This window comes from Pieris napi, chromosome 19 (assembly GCF_905475465.1).
Source record: "Pieris napi chromosome 19, ilPieNapi1.2, whole genome shotgun sequence".
Taxonomy (NCBI): Eukaryota; Metazoa; Arthropoda; class Insecta; order Lepidoptera; family Pieridae; genus Pieris; species Pieris napi.
In genome coordinates this window covers 8668268-8694366 of record NC_062252.1, presented here as the reverse complement: position 1 = coordinate 8694366, position 26099 = coordinate 8668268, and the positions used below count along the sequence as shown (strand labels likewise).

At 34.2% G+C, this 26099-nt stretch overlaps 1 protein-coding gene across 1 annotated transcript; it reads right to left on the bottom strand.

The window, feature by feature from the left end:
* Positions 1–3088: 3088 nt before the first annotated feature.
* On the bottom strand, positions 3089–21330 carry LOC125059395 (glucose dehydrogenase [FAD, quinone]-like). Its single transcript, XM_047663797.1, has 4 exons — positions 20529–21330; positions 10951–11108; positions 4757–4871; positions 3089–4504 (listed from the first exon to the last, which is right to left on the bottom strand). Exons 1-4 carry the CDS (start codon positions 21072–21074, stop codon positions 3167–3169), a joined length of 2157 nt encoding a protein of 718 aa, XP_047519753.1. The 5' UTR covers positions 21075–21330; the 3' UTR covers positions 3089–3166.
* Between the last annotated feature and the right edge of the window lie 4769 nt (positions 21331–26099).

Genomic DNA, 26099 nt, shown 5'->3' with positions numbered 1-26099 from the left:
GAGCTACTAAACGCGCTATTGACTCATTTATAGCACTTGATGAAGTTTAAACTCTAGGCTATAAACTTTATGACTGGGCTAAAAGCCTGCCGATTGTGGTGCTATCTTCGTCTTGCACTACAAGTTGGAGCGAGACGGGAGAGGTTTATTATTGTGTGGTGATTTTAAAGTGAGGACTCCGAGGATTGTTTGCGTCTTGCCGGTTTATGGAGGCAGATAATGGGGGAGTACCTATGGCAGATGGGACTGAGGCTGATTGAGGCTATAAAAATAGCGACTTTAATAGCCAAATTGAAAACGGATAGTTTCGTTATGCATACAATATGTATGCAGTACCTAATGACATCAGGTAATTTTTAAAGTAATTACAATTAAAACAATTTTAAACGTTTGAGTATATAAAATAATAGCAGTGTTGGCCTAGTGGCTTCAGCATGCGAAGCCTCTCATTCTCTCATCCCTGAGGTTGATCGTAGGTTCGATCCCCGGCTGTGCTTCAATGGAGTTTCTTTCTATGTGCGCATTATATATTCGTTGGAATGGTGAAGGAAAACATCGTAAGGAAACCGACTTGCCTTAGACCCAAAAAAGTCGACGGCATATGTCAAGCACAGGACGCTGACAGATACAGAAATCTGAGGCCCAGACCTAAAAATATTGTAGCACCAATGATTTTAAAAAATATATAAAACCAAACGACTCAAATATAGGAGTCTTACTTCCAACTTCAAAATTGTTCCCTCTGCCGTGGGGTTCATGTGCACATGGTCTAATTAAAGATTTTAGTTGACGCCTGGTAGATAGTACTGGTAACCCCAAAGCTGGTGCTTTCGTCGCTCAACGAATAAGTATCACAGCGAGGAAATACTGCCAGCTTTAAAGGTACACTGCTGCAGGTACCAAACTTTTTAAATTTGTTTTAATTTTTGTTGAATTTTTTTATTTATTTTTAAATATTTTTATTGTTCAGGGAGCATTCAAGTATTCAATTTTTGGACCCCTCCCCCCCATGTAACGCACCGTAACGTTTTTCTAAAGTACTGTACCATAGTAAAACGTTTCGTGACAACCTAGTGACACTTTATACCTAAAAGTAACCATTATGTGGTGTAAAGTACTGGAAAGTCGAAAATAATATTAAAAATAACGCGTAATTCAATCCCCGCCCCGCATCGTAACGTTTTACAAAAGGAAACCCCCCCCCCCCCAAAATTCGCCCCCTAATATGTAGGTTTAGAAAATTGTATTCAAATACTGTATATTTGATTGTTACAATGAATAAAGAAGGAATTGGTAGTAAATCAAAGACGGTTTTATAAAGCCAGACATTTAACTTTTATTCAGTTGACAACATACAAGGTTTTAATTTATTCAAGAGACTGATCAAATTTAACTTAAACGTTTAATGACAGTTTTAATTAACGACCAGATAAACGCCAATTTAATGGCTCAACTTAAAATCTTCCTTGTAGATGAGTAGGGAGATATTATTCTGTTGGTCTTTGTCTAAAAGTTTCTGGTTTTACTCACTGCGTTCACAATGAGTGCGGGATACAGTACTTACAATACGTTTTATTTACTGCATGCTTGAAATGTCTTTATATTTTTCACAACCTTCTAGGGCTTCAGATTATCTGTTTCGTGATAAGACTGTGCCTGACACACTAATTGATTGTGTCTAAGGTTTGCCAGTTCACGACACGATGTATCTCGATACGAGCGAGTGTTAAATGCGCATATAGACGTTGGTACACAGCTGAGGATTGAACCTACGACATTAGCAATAAGATTCGCAAGCTGAAACCAATAACACTGACTAGACCAAATTAAGGAAACAGCAGATGCATGGCAGAGAGTTGCACAGTGCAGAGAGATATGTCGGGATTTGGAAGAGGCCTTTGTCAAAAAGGACACACAGATACAAATGTATTTTTTTTTTAAAGACCATTCACACCAATTGACCTAGTCCCATGCTAAGCTGGTGAAGCTTGTGTTATGGGTACTAGGCAACGGATATACATACATATCATAGATAGATAGACATATAATTACATATTTAAACACCCAATACCTAAGCACAACACCAAATGCTCATCACATCGATGTTCGTCCCAGTCGGGGATCGAACCCGGGACCCATGGATTCGCAGTCAGGGGTATTAACCACTAGACCAATGAGTCGTCAAAAAGTATCAAAAATAAAAGGCTATTATTATTATTAATTTATTTTCAGACGGCCATTGTTGAAGTATTTTTCAGCTTTCTTAACAACAAAGTGAAAGACATATTAGAACTGTAATTGATGAGAAGGTACATATACATATTTGTATGATTCATAAAAAATGTTTTAGTCGACAAAAATAAAAGATATATGTGGAGCTCATATTCGTTTGAAATGTGTTCCCGCTCTCTAATTATTATAGCTAATAATTTGACAAATATTGATGATATCGACAAAATATTATTTATATGAATTCTATGAATAGATGTACCTTGCAAAACGATACTATGAATGGGACATTAATGCTCTACACAATTTTAGATGTCAATTATGAACTACTAACAATGTTTTTATTTTTTTATTGATAAAAGCTTGCCAACGGTCGGCACACTGATACATTAGTAAGATAACCACAATATACAATTTTTGAAGTGACAAGCACTTATAGGCAAACATACACGAGGAGAAAATACAAATATGAAAAAAAATAAAAAAATTGGTTGTTTGTAAAGTAGGTTTACGATCGAGATGTTTACGTGATAACGTCTTATTGGTGATATAAGTTTTTGGGAAGTAAGGAATTAATGAAGATAACAATTTTTTCAAATTTTAAATTACATCTATCGTTTTATTCACACTTTTGATGATAAATTTCGGGTGTAAAATGACAAGTTTACTTATTCGACTATGATATACATTTTTCTTCATACTTTCACGGAATGACTGGCAGCGCTCGAGATGAGACGGGAGATCGGTCCGTCTCTCTCTCGTTATACCTGCGATCGCGCTCGTGAGGTTTTGGTGTGACACAAGTTTCTGAACATGTCACCCGACTAAAACGATTTTAAAGACGTTATCACGTCAAAACAATTAAAATTACAAAATCAAAACGCAAATCGATTTTAAATTTTAGGGAATTTATTTGTTGATGTTATTTGTACACGTATTAAAAATATTTATGAGATAACCAGTCCTCTTTGATCATATCACTAGCTTTCTCAGCTATCATTATAGTAGGAGCGTTTGTATTACCTCTCACAATTTTCGGCATAATAGAAGCATCAATTACCCTTAATTTCTTCATTCCATACACTCTCAATCTTGGATCAACTACAGCGTCTTTATCCCACTCCGGTCCCATCTTACAAGTTCCCACAGGATGGTAAATAGTTGTTGTGTAATGTGTTAAGAGACAGAAGAAATAGTCATACGTTCCCCATACATATGCGGTACATCCTGGTACAGGAATCCTAACAAACCGAGCCCCACTGAGCTTAAAAGCTTCAGTCTCTTCTAAACTAACAGCAAATCTTAAACCTTCAACCAATGTATCGACATCTTCTTTTACTTTAAAGAAACCTGTATAAATTAATGGTGGACCAAATGTTGGATCAGTTTGATTAAGTAATATTAGGCCTCTACTTTTGGGCTTAAGCAGTAATGGTCGGGGGGCAAAACCATCAAAGAATGATAGAGGTAAAACATTGGAGGCAATTGAACTTGTAGGATCTGAATAAAACTGATCAACACGTCGACCATCAAAATGAAATTGCACATCAGGCGCATCTTCTTTGGAAATTATCGTCTTGATAAACCCGACACTGTTTAAAATAGACGTGGTTGATAGTGGCCCATCTTTTCTTGGATGCTGATCATGGTATTTGTATATTTCACTAAGCATTTGCTCACCATTCACTAAAGTTGATGTTTTGTTAGATAATGATGCTATCAATGCGTCAGTTGTTACGTGATCTTGAAGATTATGTCCTACTTTCAAATCAACTAAGACAGGAATATGTAGACTTTCTAACTCCTCTTTAGGTCCAATACCGGAGAGCTTTAATAATTTTGGGGAGTTCAGAGCACCAGCGCTAACTATAACTTCCTTTCTAGCAAACACTTTTTGAAGTACACCTTCTTTGATATATTCAACACCTAACGCTGTATTTGTAAGAGGATCGATGATAAGTTTTGTGGTAAAAGCGTTGGTAATAATATGTAGATTAGGTCTTTTGTGTCGTATGGGCCGAATAAAAGCCACATTAGTGGACTGTCTTTGTCCGTCTTGAGAGGTTGACAGACTTATATCTGTTCCGTAGTTACTCTCTCTGTTCAGATCAGTTATTGGGAGACCTTTTTCTTTAAATGCTTGTACAATCATCATGGTTGGTTTGTCGACATAGGGGAATCGTTCAACAGTAAGCGGACCACCAACTCCGTGGTAATACCTGTCATGTGACTCAATGTCTCGGTTGTTCTCAGACTTCTTGAAGTAGGGTAATACCTGGTATAAAACACTGTATTAAATATGTAAAATAGAAATATTCCGAAGAATTACATTTGAGACAAGTTAAGTGAATTATTTTCTAAAAGGAACAACACTTGGGGCTAAAATATACTTGGTTTAAGGAGCTAATGCCATATGTTGTTCTTTTTAAATAGCTGCCTAGATATAATACCAGTAAAACAGACGCAGTAATGTATCTGCCTCTTACATGAATGAATACTACGCTTATTCATTCGTTTTATCCTATACCTCACGATAGCTCCAACCATGATTTCCATCAGCAGCCCATTCATCATAATCCAGTTTGTTGCCACGGATGTACACCATGTAGTTCGTAGCGCTTGAGCCTCCCATAGTTTTTCCTCTGTAATATTAAAAAAAAGCTTTAAAGCTGAAAATGTAACTGCTTCAGTATTTAACACATTTAATAATATTTTGAATAAAAATATGTATTGTTAGACATGAGCACACCCTATATACACACACTAACGTACATACCCTGACTTACACACCATCACACAACACACCTGAATTAGGTATAGGTACTTAGTTAAATGTATTTAATCTATTTTGATTGATCATTTCTTAAGCGTCAATGTTTGAACCTTTTTATAAGTATTCCGTCTTTGGCTATATTTTTATAGTTGTTTTTTGTTATACCTATATAATTTAAGTTAGCTAGGGGCACGAATTAAAACAAATAAATGGAGATGCAAATAAACATTATTTTAGTGGGTTATTAAATATATTTGTCAAAATATCTTAGAATGTCAGCGACTCACTATAAAGGCCGATTTACATTATCTTAGTGTTTAGGAGAGTGCTTTAGGATAGTACTTTAGTTGAAACATGTAAACGCTACTTGCTTTAGTAAACGCTACGCTTAAGAACTTGCCTTTCAAGTTGTACTAAAGCACTCTCCTAAACACTAAGATAATGTAAATCGGCCTTAAGGGTTATGGTAGCTGTACACACTCGGCGAGACACCCCGAGACAGGCCGAGGGCGAGAGTGTACAGTAGAGCTCTCGTCTCGCCTCGCTTCCTCGCAGTCGGTCTCGCCTCTCTCGGTCGCCTGTCGGTTTTTTGCGCACGAGTCAAAGGGTCTCGCGAGTAAAACGAGAGCGACCTGTACACACTCGTTCAATCACTTGCTCGATGACTGTGGTTGTGACAGGACGTATCGCACAATGTGGTCTAACGAACGCGAATTAGAGTTTTTGGAGTGTTACCAAAGGGAATCGTTGTTATGGAATCCGAAGGATGTCGGACACAAAAATAAACAATCTCTACATGATGCTTGGATGCGAATAAGCCGGCCGATGGATATCCCAATTGAGGAACTAAAGAAAAAGCGAGATTCACTCATGGCTACGTACCGTGGACGTAACTTTATGAACCTAATTACCTATTTCTGTTGCGGTGCATAGTAACCATCCACCATCTTCTTCTTCGCCATGGCTTCGTAATTTTTTTTTATGGTAAACGTGAAGAAAATTATAATAACTTATTGCACAAAGACAAACAGCAGCAGCGGTTTCCACGTCCATTATTAACGGTGTTTTAAATACAAATAACGTAACGAGTGTGTACAGGCTGCGCACTTCTCTCGGTCCTCTCGGTCGAGACTCTCGGCGAGAGGCTCTCGCCGAGTGTGTACAGCCACCATTAGATTCAGAAACGTCTGAGCGCAAACTATAACTCTCGTATGTCATAAATACATTTTTTGAAGTTCGGGAGTCAAGCTTAAGCCTAGGTTTCGTTTCTCAAACTAAGCATTGAAGAAAACCTAAGTCGTTGCTTTATTTTAAGACTAAAATATTTTTTGTTGTTCGCATAGTATTCTTTATTAAAATATTTTTTTGTGTATAAAATGCCAGAATTTAAATTATTTACTAGCTACTAGTTTTTGTCCATAAATTTGAAGAAGCAGATGTTTCTTTTCATCACAGAGTAAACACAATTTGATAGAAAGAGACAAATTACTTTAGGAAAAAGAGCGTGAGACTCTATTATATTAATACATACATCGTAAGTTTAAAACAACAAGAAATCTCAAGTTCTAAGTAACATCGTAGCAGACGAAGTTGGTGCATCTTGGGACAAATATTGGTTCCGGGCAAGCCTCGGATGAATCTGCAATATCCTGTACTACGTAATACGGTCAGTGCATATATGTAATGATACTAATTCTGATATACAAGTCTCCTAACTATACTAATATCTATTTAGGGTGAATATTGGCTGCACAATTTTGGTACGAATGTTTGTGTAACATATAGATTTAAGATATAGTAAATTAATGTTGTATAATCAGTGATTAATTCCTAAACGAAATTTAATGGGTTTTTAAGTCTTAACGGAAAATATTTCAGCACTCATGGTATAAAATGACTGTGATACATCTCCATACCCAAATGGAGTGGGAACATTTCGAAAAAAAAATGTGACCGTCTGTAAGTATATATATACACTTTCTTATGTTAAATATCCTTTTCATTACACAACAGTGTTGGCCTAGAGGCTTCAGCGTCTGTCATCCCTGAGGTCGTAGGTTCGACTTTCTTTCTATGTGCGCATTTAACATTCGCTCGAACGGTGAAAACATTGTGAGGAAACCGAGCCAAAAAGTCGACGGCGTGTGTTAGCCACAGGCTGATCACCTATTTGCCTATTAGATTGACAAATGATCATGAAACAGATACAGAAATCTGAGGCCCAGACCTAAAAAAGTTGTAGCTGATTTTTTTATCCTTTTCAGTAAATAAGTTTTGTTTTTAATTACTTTAGTCTAATTTAGGCTAGATCGTAATGTTGCATTGTGTATGTGTGCAGAGACAATTTATTGAAAAAAAAATGGGACTAACACATATCCAATTTTATTAATTGTTACGGTAAATACTAGATTCTTCAATGTCATTTAAAAATTATGAACTATCGAGAGCCCGGTTCGAGGGCAAGTTTTAATTTAATTTAAATTTGTTCTCGGCCTTTGGGAGGGTTGTGTGATACCGGGCGAGTGCCTAAACCGTACATGGAGGACACGGTCGAATTTCTAAAGCACGAATTATAAAAAAATCCTATACTTGACGCTGGCTAATGCACAAATCGTCAGAGCCATAAAAAAAACAAACTATCCGGAGTAATCTATTACCAGCATTTCTCTATAAGTTCTGGTCTATTCAACGCCAATTGAATAGACAAGCGTCCAGCTACAGAAAAAGTAAGGCAATAATTTACACAAGCATTTATAGGTCAGGCCTACGTATAAATCAGTGTTATACATTTCAGCATACCCTATGGGCGGAACCGAGGTCATAAACTATACGTAACAGTTTCACAACTCCTTAAGATGTAATGGATGGGGTAAAATGAGGTAACGGGAGCGACCGTTCATTTTACTGATAACAAATACGGCTATGGCAACATTAATATTTTTTAAAACTTTGATGATATTTAAATTGTATTGTATATTTAATTATAAGCATATTTATGTAACTTACACAAAAAAAAGGTGCGTGTACTTATATACGCGCGTAAGAAGTTATACTTCTTTGGCATTATTAAAAATAGTTTTTGATTGCATGCAAATAATTAATTACAATTAAATAATCAAATACTGGAAAAGGAGTCAATAAAATTCTATTATTATTCGAATGTTGTTATTAAATTATGTCCAATGCCGTAGCATCTTCCGTGGGCAACTTCATTGTGTTAATTTTGTGTCACGGTCGTAAAATTTCACTCTCATCAATTTTTCATAATAGACCAGTGCCGATAATTTTTGAAACCAAAAAAAATTACAGTAGGATGAAACCCATTAGAAAAGCAGGGGAATATGATCAAAATTAAAGGAAAAATAAATTACGGTCGATCTGAGGTCGGGAAGGGATAGGGGGGGGAGTTTTAAGGGTAAAAAACGGTTTATCTCGATTTCCGGCAAAACTAAAAGTCCTATCGAAGAAAACTAACTGGCAAAGTTGTAGGTCATAAAAAGATCTACAACTTTTGTATTCACACATTTTTCACATAACCTCAAAATTTATGTGAAAAATTCAAAAAACCAACTTTTTGGTTTTTTATTTCTATCTTTTACAAAAATTTATTTTTTTAAACGAAATTTGGTGAAAACTTACCTTATTATGTCCCAAATATACTGTAATTTATTTGATTAAAAATGTTTATTTTTTCATCTTATTTTGAATTAATATCGAAAAAACACCCTAATTTTCAATCGAAAATTCTGACGTCAAAATTTCAGCTTTTTTCAAAAAGTTGATGTGCTTTCAGTGCGTTGAAATCTCTACTTTCCTATGGTAAAAAATATATATATATTAACATAGTAAATCTTCTCAGAAAATGCAAAAAATCGTATGCAGTAACGCCCAGACCCGTCATCCCCTTCCCTACTTCTCTATGAAATACGAAAATTTTAGCCCATCTAAAGGCTAAAATTTTTTTAAGGTCACTCAGGTATATATAAGTTATCTTAAAATAGTAATAAATAGGCATCTAATTATAATTTAAAGAATATTCATAGAGAAGTAGGGAAGGGGATGACGGGTCTGGGCGTTACTGCATACGATTTTTTGCATTTTCTGAGAAGATTTACTATGGTAATATATATATTTTTTTTTACCATAAGATAGCAGAGATTTCAACGAACTGAAAGCACACCAACTTTTTGAAAAAAGCTGAAATTGTGACGTCAGAATTTTCGATTGAAAATTTGGGTGTTTTTTCGATATTAATTCAAAATAAGGTGAAAAAATAAATATTTTTAATCAAATAAATTACAGTATATTTGGGACATAATAAGGTAAGTTTTCACCAAATTTCGTTTAAAAAAATAAATTTTTGTAAAAGATAGAAATAAAAAACCAAAAAGTTGGTTTTTTGAATTTTTCACATAAATTTTGAGGTTATGTGAAAAATGTGTGACACAAAAGTTTTAGATCTTTTTATTACCTACAATTTTGCCATTTAACTTTCTTCGATAGGACTTTTAGTTTTGCCGGAAATCGAGATAAACCGTTTTTTACCCTTAAAACTAGCCCCCCCTACCCCTTCCCGACCTCAGATCGACCGTAATTTATTTTTCATTTAATTTTTATAATATTATCCACCCTTTCCAATAGGTTTTATCCTACTATTATTTTTTTAACTTTTTATTATTTTTAAAGGCTATCTGCACTGGTCTATAACGCGCCTAAAGAAGTATAACTTCAAAAATTGATTTGATCGTAAGAACAACTATTGTAAGTCACTGTAAATCTTATGTTTTAATGTGACGTTCAGAAGTGTATATTATACTATGAATCTATAATTTTTGATATTTTTTATTGTCTGACCTCGAACGAAGAAACTAAAATATTTAAGACTAATGTTAACAGAACTTTATTCTCATTAACAAATACATATCATGAATCACATCGATGTTGGACATAATTAGTCACTTAATTTTTGCTTAATTAAATACGGTAACATTACCGGTAATCCATTAAAAAATTGCACATCTACTGATAACGAGGCTTTGGCAAGATGAGCAAACTCTTAAACTAGAAACGTATCAAAACAAATAAAGTTAGAGTATCTACTAACGTATTCGTCCACCATTAATGCCGCGTCATTCCCGCTCCCGCCAAAACGTAATCAGAGCATAAACCATAGAGCAAAGCATATCCACAGATTATCATATTTACGAAAACAACAACTGCCGCCCGTTGCCTTATAACTTTTGTAACATGTCTTTTTTTGTATTTTTGTTATGTGTATGTTTGTGAATAAGGTAATAAAGCATAAATAAATAAATAAATAAACTTTCAATTCTCAAATTAAGAAGTATATTTATGTATTATCTGTAACTTATATTATTAGTGAATAATATAAATATTGTGATGATATCGTATCCAAATTGAATGAAAGTTACTAAAGATTTTAACCGTGATTCATACAATTGCTCTCTTTCGTCTCTTTTTGATGAAAACAAGTACTTTAAAACAGTGAAATAACTTAATTTTTATGTATAAATAAATAAGTGGCGCTACCACCTCTTTTAGGTCTTGGCCTCAGATTTCTGAATCTGTTTCATGATCATTTTTAAATCTAATAAGCAAGTAGGTGATCAGCCTCCAGTACCTGACACACGCCATCGACTTTTTGCGCCTAAGATATTATGTTGGTTTCCTCACCATGTTTTCCTTCACCGTTCGAGAAAACAAATGCGCACATAGAAAGAAAGTCCGTTGGTGCACAGCCGGGGATCGAACCTACGACCTTAGGTATAAGAGTCACACGCTGAAGCCACTAGGCTAACAATGCTCTAGTTTTTATGTATGTCTTACTCAAAACGTTTCAGAAGAGTAATATTTTCCGTTTTACTACCAAGGAATTTTAGCTATTATAAAATGACATACACAAACATTCGATATAGGTTGCTTATTACCTGAACCAGGCGCAAGTCTGTCCCCTCTGTGCGCGACAGGTCAATTTTTCTGGCTGAGTTCTATACATCCAGTCTATATTTGAATTGCCCAATATTGTCGCCAATGCTGGCACGCTCGTCACGTCAGGCTCCTCTGGCCCGGCTTCGAGAAGAAGGATCTGTTGAGTATTAAACATAAATAAAGTAAGATTTTAGACGTAAACTCGCTGACCGGGCAAACGTCATTTTGCCATGTATATCATTTATAATTAAAAAATAGGGGTTGGTCGTAGAGGGATGAAAGATATGTATGTATTTTTTAATGCTGAATCATAAAAAAATAGAAATTAAAAATTTTGTCTAAAAAATAAAAAATAAAATTTAGGGGTGGACTACCCCTAACATTTAGGGGGATGAAAAATAGATGTTGGCCGATTCTCATACCGGATAAGCACAAAAAATTTCATCAAAATCGGTCAAGCCGTTTCGGAGGAGTATGGCAACGAAAACTGTGACACGAGAATTTTATATTATATTAGATTATGGCGAAAATTGACGGTATCGTATCGGTGATTTATATTTTCTATTATCATATAGTTTTTCTCAATTAGACTCTGAAATCTGACTTTTTGAAATTTTGACATCTGATTTTATATAATACTAGCTGGGAAACGTTGTTTTGCCAAGTGTATATATTATTTGCCATGTATATTATTTCTAGGAAAAATTTTTTTTGTTCAATAAAAATAACGATCAATAATAAAAATAGGGGTTGATCGTAGAAGGGTGAAAATTAAGGGTTGTATGTAGTTTTGTATGATGTAAAAAAATTTTTTGGGGTGGACACCCATTTTCATCTAGGGGTTTCAGAGATAGATAGTAGCCGATTCTTACTGAATATGCATAAAAATTCATAAGAATCGGTCTAGCCGTTTCGGACGAGTATGAGAACGAACATTGTGACACGAGAATTTTATATATTAGATTGTTTGTTGAAAATAGCGGTAAGTATCGCGTTATCGGCTCTTTTATATTTAAATATCGAATGCTAAGAAAGAAAAATAAATAAAGAATTTGGTGCCTTCATTCCACGCTGGAGAATCTAAAAGCTAAAGTGAAAGCATAACTATGCCAGTCTGGCCTTTTAGTTGATTTTTATGATAAACTTAAAATCTAAACAAAGAAACAAATATTTTGAAAATCAGCAAACTAAAATAGTTAATTAATATGCAAAATTAAAAGCGATTTTCTTTGAGAGTTTGATTGAGTTTCAAAGTTTAAACTGTCTATATTCTAGATTAATAAGTCTCTGGCATCGCTCGCGAGTTATAGACGGATTTAAATCAAGGAACTTTTAACACTATTTGCTTTGTCAGGTTATTTAATAATTGTATTAAACATTTGTGTTACAATGTCTAACAAAATTTAAAATATGTATCATTCGTAAAAATTCCAATTTTAAATATAGAAACTCGTCGCCACGCATAGATTTTTAAATTAAAAGAAAATGTATCGAGCTCAAATTAAAAAACTGTACCACCTCTTTTTATCAAATACTTTTTGCTCTTGTGACGAGCGGAGTTAATAAAAAAATCATGTTTCTGACGTTACGCGAGATTTTTTTGATAGTTCCTTTTTTAAAAAGTTCAAAGCCTCGACGTGACAATAGCAGTGTGCGACCAGTTTGAATTAAAGATTCTTTTAGTGGCCACCAAAAAGGTTTTAACCGAATTCGGAAAAATTCAAAACAAAGACGCGTACAAGGTTCCAAAAAGTACATATTATTTAACTAAATAACAATTATTATCGTTTGACATGAGTCAATAATAAGTACTTTTTTACTTTAATAGTCTCATAATTTATGGGTAAAAGGACTTGAGCTGTCAAAATTCAGATTCTATTAATAACATTAATCTATGCGTTAATGAGATTAAACAACACTTCTACAACCAAACAATGAAGTTGATTTTAATACATTTTACAATAAAACCGTGGAATCTAGGCAACACAAACTAAGAAATGGATTGTAAAACTTTTTCACTATTCCCTCATTGTTTTAGTTCAGATACTCTTAGTGTTATTTACATCTCATTCTGCGCAGAGATATGATTATAGATTATGTAAGCATTTTCTGCTATTTGTTCGTGCCTATAGTAATTAATAACTGTATAATGTAATTTCTTAGCGTTGTTTTCCTAATTATTCCTAATATTTGGTTTTTGTTTCGTCTGTGATTTATTATAGATATTCATGTTTATTTAGGGTAACATGTTAGGACAGGATTGTGATTTTTGTATAATAGATAAAAGCAGATGTTTTGGGTAGACAAATGCAGGGTTTGTATCAGTTTTTAGGTCTGGGCCTCAGATTTCTGTCTATATCTGTTTCATGTTCTTCTTGTAATCTAATTGACGCATCTTCTTGTCTAAGGCACGTCGGTTTCCTTACGATAATTTTCTTTAACGTTCGAGCGAATGTTAAATGCGCACGTAGAAAGATAGCCCATTAGTTCTCAGCCGGGAATCGAGCCTACGACCTTAGGAACACTGCTCTTTGGTTTGTGTTTAGCTAAATAAATAAATAAAATTGAAAAACTGTCATAAAAATAAACGTCTTTAATTTAAATATAAATATACCCCATTGCCATAGTTACAATGATTTCCTTTTTTTTAGTTTTCCATGTGCAACGGTAACCATGGTAACAAATCTTTCTAATAAGGTTGTATTGTGTTTAGGGTTTCAAAAATCAACCTTGCTAATTTGAATACCCGAATTTGTAATACTTATTTAGTTACACATGAATAGACTTTAGTATAAAATTAGAAAGTAGGTAAAGGTTGTTTAAAGAAAATCACTGTCAAGTTTAATTTAGCAATTGACCTTGAACTTACGTCACTCTACGATTTCTTGCTCTGTTTAAAATCTATTCATTCACAAAACACTACCATAGAATATTGCTTAGTAAAATTATTTTTATATAATAATCATCTTATGTTAAGTGATACCGCCGCCCATGGACACTCACATTCAAACCCCTAAATGTTAAGGGTGGTCCGGTCCGTCCACCCCTAAATTTTAATTTTTATTTTTAGATAAAAAAATTGTTTTTATTTTTTTTTATGATACAGCATACAAAAATACATACAACCCTTATATTCACCCCTCTACGAACAACCCCTATTTTTTATTATAGTTATTAGTTATTTTTATTGAACTAAGTTTTTTTCCTAGATATAAATATACATGGCAAAACGACGTTTGCCGGGTACATAAATTATTAGGAATTTAATTAGGCCTTAAATCGATCTCTATCAGGCAACCCTGGAGTACCCTGAACACAGTAAGGAATAAAAATTCCAAGAAAAGTGCATATTTAAATTAACAAAAATAAAATAAAAAATAACAATGAAAAATTAAACAATTACATAATTTACTAAAAGCTAATCTTAAGGTTCAGGAATCACAATTTAAAATACAATACAGATAAAATATTTAGTTTAATATTTCTATAGTGTGTTAATTATGCGCGTCAATAAGTATTATTTTGTATCTTACTAGAATATTTAAAAATTTACTAAATCAATTACTTTTGGAAACATTTACATATTAATTGAATAAAACGTGATTTATGATAATGTAGATTAATGTGACGACGTAGTTATAAAATAATGTTATAAGTAACGAGGATAATTTTGTAATTTAATCCGTATATTTTTCTTTATATTAAGATTAAATTGATTTTATTTTTCACTAGTAGACTCGGCCAAGCGTTGCTGTGGCTAAATTTTTTGTTATATTACATAGTAGTAAACTATTCAAGAGAAACGGCAGGAAAACACCAATCCACCATGCTTTTTTGGTGGTTATGCCATTAAATTGTAGCTTATGTGAAACGTTGGTAATTATTTTGATAAGGATCAATACCTAGGTACGAACAAAAGCCTTTAGAAAAAATAAAAAATAAAAGGACGCTTATTGTGACGTAACTATAAAAGATAGAGACATGCTGTCGCGACATTTTTTATAGATAGTCATGTGTCCGAAAAATTGCAATACATCATTTTGTTCTATCATGAATAGTTTTCGCAGCGCACACGATTGAAGGAAGTTTTTGTTTATTTTTTTTCACCTTGGGTTAGATTATTCAAGTTTTAGTAAGCATCCCTAATTTTTTTGAAAATGAAATATAGCCTATGTCACTCGTGTAGCTTGCCAACGGTGAAAGAATTTTTGAAATCGGTTCAGTAGTTTCGGAGCCTATTCATTTCAAACAAACAAAAAATCAAAACTTTCCTCTTCATAATATTAGTATAGATATACATTATCACAATTGGAGCAGTGTTAGTATCTTCAACGTTTGACTCTCATCCCTGAGATCGTAGTTTCGATTCCCGGCTCTGCGACTTTCGCTAGAACGGTAAAGGAAAACATCGTGAGGAAACCGATATTTTCCTTCATCGTAAGGGCGAGTGATAAATGCGCATATAGAAAGCCCAATAGGGGCACAGTCGGGGATCGAACCAACAACCTCAGGGCTGAGGTCACGGTGATTGTGGTCTTGGGTCACGTTAAATGTGGACTAGTTCTTCAATGGAATTAACCGATTTTTATAAATTTGGATGTATATTCAAAAGGTTGTAAAGGATATTATGTCATGCCACTAGGCTATTGGTTCCCAAGAATTCGCTTTATTTATCGAAGTAGTCGGTATGGAATAAGTTTAAGTAATTAAATATTATGACACTATCTGGTCAATATACTATTGAAGCCTTGTTGTATGTACAAAAAAATATAAACGATTTTAAAACAAATATTGCCTTTCACCAGTATAATACTCGAAACAGAACTAATCTAAGCGTACGACCAACCAGGCTTCAGAAGATCTCAGGCTCAGACGACTCATTGGTCTAGTGGTTAGTACCCCTGACTGCGAAACCATGGGTCCCGGGTTCGATCCCCGGCTGAGACGAACATCGATGTGATGAGCATTTGGTGTTGTGGTTAGGTCTTGGGTGCTTAAATATGTATTTATATGTCTATCTATCTATAATATGTATGTATATCCGTTGCCTAGTACCCATAACACAAGCTTCACCAGCTTAGCATGGGACTAGGTCAATTGGTGTGAATTGTCTTAAAAAAAAAAGATAAACCACTCCTTATTTGAAATAGTATTCGTTTTTCAACACAATCGCAAAATTACAGAATTATCACTGAATAAATTCAAAATTAATCAATAAAGCTTTTTATAAATTTGGCGGCTATTTAAATGATCCTAAACCTTGAGATTCAAAACTGGGCGATTAAAAAGATTGGTGGACAGTTTCTTGCTCTTCTTGCCTGCTCTACGCCCTTGACTTGCGAACTGGTAGTAAATGTAATTTCACATCTTTTCTGTTGAGGTTCATAAGTGTACTTAGTAACCTATATGTATAAAGTAATTTTGAGATTGAGTTTGAAGAATTTTTCATAACTAACGGTGAACGCATACCATTACTTAATTTGACACTACGTGTAAAATGAAATTCTTTTGAAGGCGCTTTTTTCAAATTAATATCCATATTATTAACGCGCATGGAAGCCGGAGCTGACGACATAGTAAAGGTTTTTGAGGAGGATGAGAACAGATCCAAATGGAAAGTTCAGAAGGAGGCCTTTACTCAAAACGGGTCCATACTGCAGAACACAAAGAAACGGAAATAACAATAACAAACGTAGACTAACAGTATAAGAACAAAACTAACACTCATTTGATATGTAATTTTTCTTCTTCATCTTCTTCTAGTACCTCTCCATTACTGAAGGTTGGCTGTCAGTATCTTGAAGCGTGTTTTATTAGACTTTTTCATGTAATTTAATATTTATTTTTTATGTAATTTTTAATAGTATGTGTGTAGTAGTATGCAATTAAAGTGGATTTATTATTATTATGGAAACCGATTTTTTTTAAATAAGGGGCAAAGGAGCCCAAAAAGGGCAGTCATCGCAGCCCATAGACACCCATTTTTAGTGGGTGCGTTGCCGGCCTTTGAGGGAAGAGTACACTCGAATTTTGAGCAGTTGTAGGTCGTATCTCAGGGAAGATCCCCACCGGGAGGCGATTCCACAGCTCGCAAGGTGATGTTTGTGAAATATAGAATATATATATATATATATATATAGATAAATGTAGTGGAAGCGCTATCAACAATTATGTGAACAGCGATCCCACGCTCACCTTGGTTATGAAAGGAAAATAACACAAGAAATTCTTTTCTCAGATTGTTGCAAAATTGAGTCACGCGAAGTGTTTCATACCAATTTGCTATTTTATCGAATTACGCTATTATTCTCATTGAATACTGATTATAGATAAAGCCGCTTAATTAGATTTTCAGTGACAGGTGACGTTGAGTGAACTGACAAAAGGTTTGCTTATTTAATAATGTCTTTTTGTAAATATTGTAATCTATATCTGTTTAATGTTGAATTTTTTTTTATGTGAAGCTAATTGTATAAGAGTAATCTGGCATGGTAGCTTATTAGTTTTTTTTATTTTTTTTAATGGCTCTGGCACGATTTGTGCATTAGCCAGCGTCAAGTATAGGATTTTTTATAATTCGTGCTTGTCTTTAGAAATTCGACCGTGTCCTCCATGTACGGTTTAAGGCACTCGCCCGGTACCGCACAACCCTCCCAAAGGCCGAGAACAAATTTTAAATTAAATTAAAACTTGCCCTCGAACCGGGAATCGAACCCGGTACCCCTCACCTAGCTGCCACTTAATAAGACCGCTAGGCTATGAGGCCCCCTGGTAGCTTATTTAATTAAATGTATAAATAAGTTCCTAGAAGGAAATAGACATATGACATGTTACTATGTCATATGGTGTAATGGTTGCAGCTCCTTACAAACGTTGTGTAAAACAAAAAACTTGGCGATTGAAAAAAGTGGCGGAGAGTTTATTGCCAGTTCTCCTCTTCCGTTCTACGCCCTTGATTTGAGAACTGGCAGTAAATGTAAAATTAGAAGCTTTAATGTATGTACATTATGTTACCTACATGAATAAATGATTTTTGACTTTGGACTTTTTATGCTTTTCAGCCTAAAGATGGCGTTAATACTTAATTTTGAATGCATTTATTATTTATTTGTTTAAATGACACTTACTCGTACGGCGAAGGAAAAACCGTTTTAAAATGAGAAAGAGTGAGTTGAGTCTCTGGGGTCACTAATAAAACTTTTGTGTTGAGTTATTACACTTAATTATTTTTACGAATATGGTGTGCATGGTATACTGGTCACCAACTGCCTAAGAAGTAAAATCAAAGTAAATACTCTGAAGCCCATAAGGGTTTTATCACCACTAGATTATAATAAAAAAAAATTAAAAACATATAAGCGTACAAACTACTGATAACATTACCTATTACAAAAAGTTGAAAGCAATAGTTTAATAGTTCGACCATAAGTTCAAAGACTAAAATGTTATCAATTGAATGTCAATTATGTGTCATTTGGCTTCGTAGCATGAACTGGCTATTAGGTAGAAATGCGGCACTCAGTTTGGACAATAAACTTCTCATCTACAAAACTGTAATTAAACCAATATGGTTCTATGGGATACAGCTCTGGGGGTCAGCAAGCCGCTCTAATATCGAAATCCGACAGCGGCTACAAAACAAAACACTGCGAAATATGAGCGGTGCGCTGTGGTTAACACGAAATACTGAAGTCCATAAATATTTGTGAATTGCCACTGTCGAGGAAGACATTAAAAGATTAACCGTGCGATACAAAATGAGACTTCAGCAACACGTCAACCCCCTAGCTTCGGGCCTCTTGGAAACGACGGACAGTGTGTATCGGCTAAAAAGAGCGAAACTTGCCGCAGTGTGACAGTTTACAAATTGCGGAGGGAATAAAAATTGTTGGATTTGCGTTCCCTAATTGCCATCATTTCCCATAAAATCTGATAAAAGCCAAGAGGCTGATTGCAGATGGATTAAGAATAAAAAAAAACAACAAAAAAAAAAACTATGTGTCATGTGTCATTCAAATAGAAGTCTGTGCAACTTTTATTCGTCATTTATTATTCATCCTTAATATAAACTTTATAACAAATTACACAACCGTCCGCACTATAAAAGTGATATTAAAATACATGTACTATTTACCAACTTATTACCAACATTGCTTAAATCAATCAGTGCAAATGCAATTCGGCCGTGAAAAATAAACAAACCTCAAATAACAATGTTGCCATTATGTGAATCAGTCTAATTAAACGCTCTGGCGCACAAGAATAACCTTTGAAACGTTAGATGGCGCTTTTAATTTTGACTGTTGCTAAACGTGATTTGTGTAATAATACTGAAAATATATATGTCACCGTAAAATTGTAAACACCGTTAGATTGTAATATATCTCGCGAGATTGTAAACTGTCGAAAGATTGTGAACCTCAACGGACTGCTTACAATTTAAGGTATTATTATTTGGTAGTTATATGAAATTGTTGGGAAGTAAAATTAATCTGTAATTGACCAAAGAAGTTTGAATGATAACTAAGTTAGTGTAGTACAATCTACCGAATAATAATTCGTTAAATTGTAAGCAGTACGCTGAGGTTCACAATCTTTCGACAGTTTATAATCTCGCGAGATAGATTACAATCTAACGGTTTTTACAATTTTACGTTAACATATACGTTCTTACTGGTTTAAACGAATTATATCTATCCTAATTAGATTATGAATTACTTGCTTTCACTAAAGAATTAATGTAAAGCCTTACTATACTCATTTCTATATTGAGTTAATGAGGGCAGTGTTGGCCTAGTGGCTTCAGCGTGCGACTCTCATACCTGAGGTCGTAGGTTCGATCCCCGGCTGTGCACCAATGGACTTTCTTTCTATGTGCGCATTTAACATTTGCTCGAACGGTAAAGGAAAAATATTGTGAGGAAACCGACATGTCTTACACCCAAAAAGACGACGGCGTGTGTCAGGCACAGGAGGCTTATCACCTACTTGCCTATTAGATTTAAAAATGATCATGAAACAGATTCAGAAATCTGAGGCCAAGACCTAAAGAGGTTGTAGCGTCACTGATTTATTTATTTATTTTTTATATTGAGTTTATAATTCCATGTGCAAGGAAAGCTGACAATAAACGATTAATTTGTTAGATTAATATTAGTTGACGCAAATAATTGATTGGTGATCTTCAAATTAGTCAACTTTATAAGTTTACTAGCTGACCGGGCAAACGTCGTTTTGCCATGTATATCAAAATAGGGGTTGATCGTAGAAGGGTGAAAGTTAGGGGTTGTATGTAGTTTTTGATGTTGTATCATAAAAACAGAAAAAAATATCTAAAAAAAAAAATTTAGGGGTGGATTACCCTTAACATTTAGGGGGATGAAAAATAGATGTCCGATTCTCAGACATAACCCAATATGCACTCAAAATTTCGAGAATCGGTCGAGCCGTTTCGGAGGAGTTTAACCACAAACACCGCGACACGATAATTTTATATATTAGATAATGTTTAAATCTAAGGGCCCATAGTATAATAATTTATATTAAGTGCAATATTAAATACTTTTGATACACATACCTTCCATTTTTTGACTTCTGATAATCGATTTGCTAGAACACACCCAGCTGAGCCAGCTCCCACTATAATGAAGTCATATTCCTGTGTATGCCTCTTTTTCCTTTTCTTTTCTTTTACTTTTTCCTTCACTTCGGTTTTCTTTGAAGCCGCAAAGGCTGAATCGGCACATCCATCAAAATTAAACTCAAAAACAGGTTCCTTATTCGAATAATGTTTGAAGGGATCTTCAAAATCAAATTTCGGTATATTTGAATATTCCATATGAGACTGTGTGTGTGGCGGATGAGAGTCGAAATTCGTCTGATACGATGTAAACGGCTCATATGCCCTGGAAATACCGCGTGAGGGAAAGCTTTGTACATTGTAAAATGTATCATGTACCGGGGTAATTGGGTTCACTTTTGAATACCTATTGTCTATAGATTTCCCGAATAATTGCGTCACTAGGGCCAAAAACATGTAGCCAGTTTGGGAGCACTGCGTCAAAGGTGCCAGTGCCGTCTCGCAGACGGGAGTAATATCCGGTGGTATCCATGTAGTCGACATTTTGATCCCTCTATCGCTCTAATTCATTTTCGAATTCAACCTCTTTTGTCTGCGTGCTGGCTGAAAACTAATTGTTTGAAAATGGAACAGGAGCTAACAGAGTTAAGCCGACTATGACCTCTTTTAATAGTGAAAAAAATCGATTTGAAAATAGAATTGCAATTCGACCACAGATCAAATTATTTTTTCATGTATTTGGCGCGCGATTTATTGCAATTGTAGTGGCTAAGACGGCGTACAATTAGAAACTGAATGTAAGGTGGTATCTCCTCTGAGTTTGATATGCTAAGGTACTTTTATTTTTTACCGAAGAAAAGACTTACTCGCGCGTGATAATTGCCTTGGATTAATTACTGATAAAAGGCAATTTTGATATTGAATAGTTTGTAATATAGTAAAATGTATAAAACCTTTTTTAAGGGACAAAAGTTAAAAAATTTCATCTATATTTTCCAAGACAGTTTAATAACGTCGGATTAACTTGAAACGAAGTAATTACTTCAAAAAAGGTTGGCCTTTGTGAGATATGGGACGGGCTACAAACAAGGACACGATATTAATTATGAACAAAAAAGAAACCATGTCAAAAGTAGCGTGAGTTACACGTTTAAAAAAAAACTCAAAACCTTAAGAAAAACTTAATTTAGGATAAAGTAATATTTTTAACGATTTGCGCTAATGATATTTTTTAATGTTTTGTTTTTCACATATAATTTTCATTTTTTAATTACTATAAAGTTGGGTGGTTCTACATCTATATTATATATAAACGGGTTATCAAACCTCTATTTTTTACACGCTTTATATTAGCTTCACCTGTATGTATGTATGTAACCGCCTCCTTCGGACTCGATTTTGACCCACTTTGATTTAATTCAAATTTTGCGCACCTGTCAAAGATCGATGACAATGCAATAATCCGAAAAAAAAATTAACTAAAAAATAAATAATAGTTTTAAAAAACTAAAAAACACGCTTTTAAAGCACATCAAACTAAAAAGTGAAAAATAATTCCTAATTTACGCTGAAAATGGTAATGAACAAAAAATACTGGTACTATTGTGAAAAAGCGTGGGGCGCTCTGTGCCATATTTTTCGTCTATAGATATGCTTTAAAAGCGTGTTTTTTAGTTTATTTAAACTATAATTTATTAATTATAATTTTTTATTTATGTTACACGAGGCAGAAGGGCAGGAGGCTCACCTGATGTTAAGTGATCCGCCGCCCATGGACACTCGCACTGCCAGAAGGCTCGCAAGCGCGCTGCCGAACTTTTAAGAAATGGTACGCTCATGAAGGACCGTCAGTGGGCAGCTGGTTCCACATATTGGTGGTGGCGGCAGAAATTACCTTAAGAAATGCTCAGTCGTGGAACGACGGACGTCGAGGTGATACGGAAGGTATTTTGTATTCTGCCTTGACGTCCGATTATTTATTTTAATAATTATTGTCTATTGATAGTTGACATTGACATTAGTATTAATCATATATGTGACGATGATGAAGACGACGATTTGAATAAATACTTAGTATGTGATGAATTTGGTCGCAATGAGATATGGCACAGTTGCACTTCTTGTGGCTCATGGGCACACGTTAGCTGCACAGGATAATAGTTAGGCTAGGCTGACTCTAATTGTCCACAGAGTTACTATAATTACCCTCAGATATGGACAATGGTGGTCAAAGATGTTTTTTTAAGTTTAATTAATATATGATTCCAAAGGTAATGAAACTGTCTGAGACTGATAGTGTAATGATTAAAATACTTTAAAAGTTGATTAAAATAATGATATAGTAAACATTCTGTGTTTTATTCTATAACTTGCTTAAGTGACTCCCATTGCCCACTTTTGTCCTACATGCCACATTTTAAGCTAAATTTTGAGCAAAGTTTTTTTTAAATGTATTTCATTATTAATAAAGTCAACAAGTAAACGACAAATATGTCTTTATATGACAGAAAGTCCACTGCACAGCCGAGAATCAAACCTACAACCTCAGGAATGAGAATCGCACGCTGAAGCCTCTAGAGTCTAGACCAACACTGCTTTTTTATATCTTACTATTATAAAGAAATTATCATGAAAATCGTTGACATAAAATAGTACAAGGTATTAAATTCTGGCAACCATATCTATCGTTAGGAACGTTATAACTTTAAAAATATATTCAAACTACCGTTTTTGCCTGTACATCATAATATATTGAGCGTTAGTATATTAACTTTGACGATATTAAATGAAATATTCCTGTGATCCATCACAGTGGAAAAAATTGTAATAAATAATAAAGAAATATGGAATTGGTAAAATATTGTGAATACTGGTTTTTAGTTTTAATACTAAGCGTTGCTAAAATATATAAAACTTAATAAGTTCTATACATGTCCAAAGATTTTACATCAGAAAGATATTTCCAAAAAACAATTAATTTCAGAAAACATAGCAATTGTATTGATACATTATTTTCTAGATTGTAGCGAAACATTTCAAAAAATTGTTATTTTGTATGTTAGTTACAAATAACATACAAGAGAGTTGGCCTAGTGGCTTAAGCCTAAATTCCTGAGGTCGTGCATTCGAATCATGACTGCACCAATGGAATTTTTATTATATTCAATTAGCACATCAAAGAAACGGATGCAATCTGAGGCCAAGACAGATTTGTAGCGCACTTGGATTGATATTATTGTTAGTTGGAAATAGTTAGACTAAAATCCCTAAGGTCGTAGGTTCAATCCTCGGCTGTGCACTAACCGACTTTATTTGTACGTGTGCATTTAACATTTGCTCGAACAGTGAAGGAAAACATCGTGAGGAAACCGACATGTCTTAGACCAAAAAAGTCGAAGGCGTGCGTCAGGCACAGGAGGCTGATCACCTACTTGCCTATTAGATTAACAAATGATCATGAAACATATACATAAATCTGAGGCCCAGACCTAAAAATATTGTAGCACCAGTGATTTATTTTTAAATTTTTATTTTATTTTTAAATTATTAGGATTTAGGTGTATTTTTTTAATGGAGCCATCTGTTAATACAATTAAATCAAACGACATGACATTAAGATCTAGGTTTTGATCACAACTCTCCAACTTTATTATTTATATTACCAGTTCCATTAACCACCGTCGAAGTAAAAATTAAAATATTTCATGTTTAGTTTCGTTTGTGTACATTTTGTAATCGATGTTGGCTACTGCTGTCGCAACGCAGTACAACAACTTGATGTATATATTTTTAATAAGTTACTGTGCAATAAAACATTAATTATACATCATCATCTTACACTTACTATCCACATAGTAAAAGCTGGGAAGCCAGGTATTTTTTACTTAAAAGGGTTCCCAAATCTTAGACATTATAATGCATTGTTAAAATAATGTTGATGTTTCTGGACACTCTTCCACATCTTCGCGCACAGCATCGATATTTTCAGCTGAACGGCCTGTTCTTGGTCTCCCAGACTTAGGTCTATCCAATGTTGAGCCAGTTGCTTCAAGACATTGACACGATTATTCCACGTTCTTGGGGAGTAAAACGGTCCATGTTTATTTTCAGTGTATTTTACATTTGTTCACTACACAATTTTCAACAACAGAATGTCAGGAAATGTCATACAAAAAATAAACAAATTTTCTTTAGTGCCAGTACTTTTGCGCCACCCAGTACAAATTAACGCGGAAAGACATAGATAAAAATGACTGATCACAAGCGACAAAGATGGCGGGCGGCAAAAAAAGTTAAGGTAGCCTAAATGCTAAGATAAGTCTCAATTATTGTTCTAAATTGTTGATAAGTTTGACTCTGTAACTATGTCATTCGAGACAGCTTTTGTTATACTTGCCGTAGAATTTATATTTTAGTACTAAAATACCTGAACGTAATGTTACAATCTAGACTTTATTGAAAGCCGGCTCAAGCAAGGAGGAGTTATCGCGAATTTAGACAGAATCAATTTTGGCTAGTTCTAAAGTTTCTCTGCCCAACTGTGTCGTAGATAAAACTCATGGAAATCAAACCCTCGATACTTAGTATTAAGGTTTAAAATTGAGTGGAATGCTTGGTTAGGTTTTTGATAATTATTACTTGGTACAGTGAACGGTATGATTTTCCGATCACAATTATGCATTTATTCTAGTAAAATGATGGAGGAAATAGCAAGTTTTCTAATCAGATATTTTATGTGATATCTAAATATATAAAACAAAGTCGTGTTAGTTACACCACTTATAACTCAAGATCGGCTGGACCGATGTTAGTTATCTCTTTTTTGGTGGATTCTTCTCCGCTCCAAATAGCAGAATAAGTAATAAAATATCGTATAAGTTATCGAAAAACAATAAATAAGTAAATTAATTTTACGAATGCAAACACTATGTGTACGAACCATTTTACATCAAATTCGTGTCAGTTCAAGAAATTCCTATCTTGGGGTGAATGAGGAGATGCATAACCAGGCTTTGATCTTGATCGAAGACATGTGTTACCTCATCAAAAAATGTTGTATATCAGAAAGTGCTTTAACATGCAGTATCGCAATATGGATATGAGGCAAGAGGCCTAATGTGTAAAACTGCCATTCTTCTTTCGCAAAAAAAAATGTATTAATGTTATTACATTAATGAAATCCTTAAATAAGTTTAACGTAACAACCATATTATTAGACTGTAATGCTGAACGAAGTTAGCCGGGTCAGCTAGTATAATATATGTGATAGATCTTACGTATCCGAATATTTCAAATGAAAATAATACTTCAAGCGTGAAATATTTTCGCAGTAAAAATCACAAATAACAAACCCAAGACGACAAATTGGTGACCTAAAATTCGACTTAGAAAATTATACGAAAACATTCAAACAAAATACAACATTCATCCCGCTAACCCAAGAGATCCCCTGGGCACAATAAAAACAAGCGCCATCTAATTTCACGGAAATCCTTCAATCTTAAAAATGCAACAAAAACAAAAATAATCTCAAAGTTATGAAAGTTATCAAAGACACCGGAGTAGCTA

Bases quoted from the DNA above. Each gene is read 5' to 3' on its own strand.
- LOC125059395 (XM_047663797.1), bottom strand. From the start codon at position 21,074: ATGTCGACTACATGGATACCACCGGATATTACTCCCGTCTGCGAGACG. The intron at 11,109-20,528 runs GTATGTGTATCA...AATACTCAACAG, and splicing joins CAGAAGTCAAAAAATGGAAG to ATCCTTCTTCTCGAAGCCGG. The intron at 4,872-10,950 runs GTAATAAGCAAC...TTAATATTACAG, and splicing joins CAGACTTGCGCCTGGTTCAG to AGGAAAAACTATGGGAGGCT.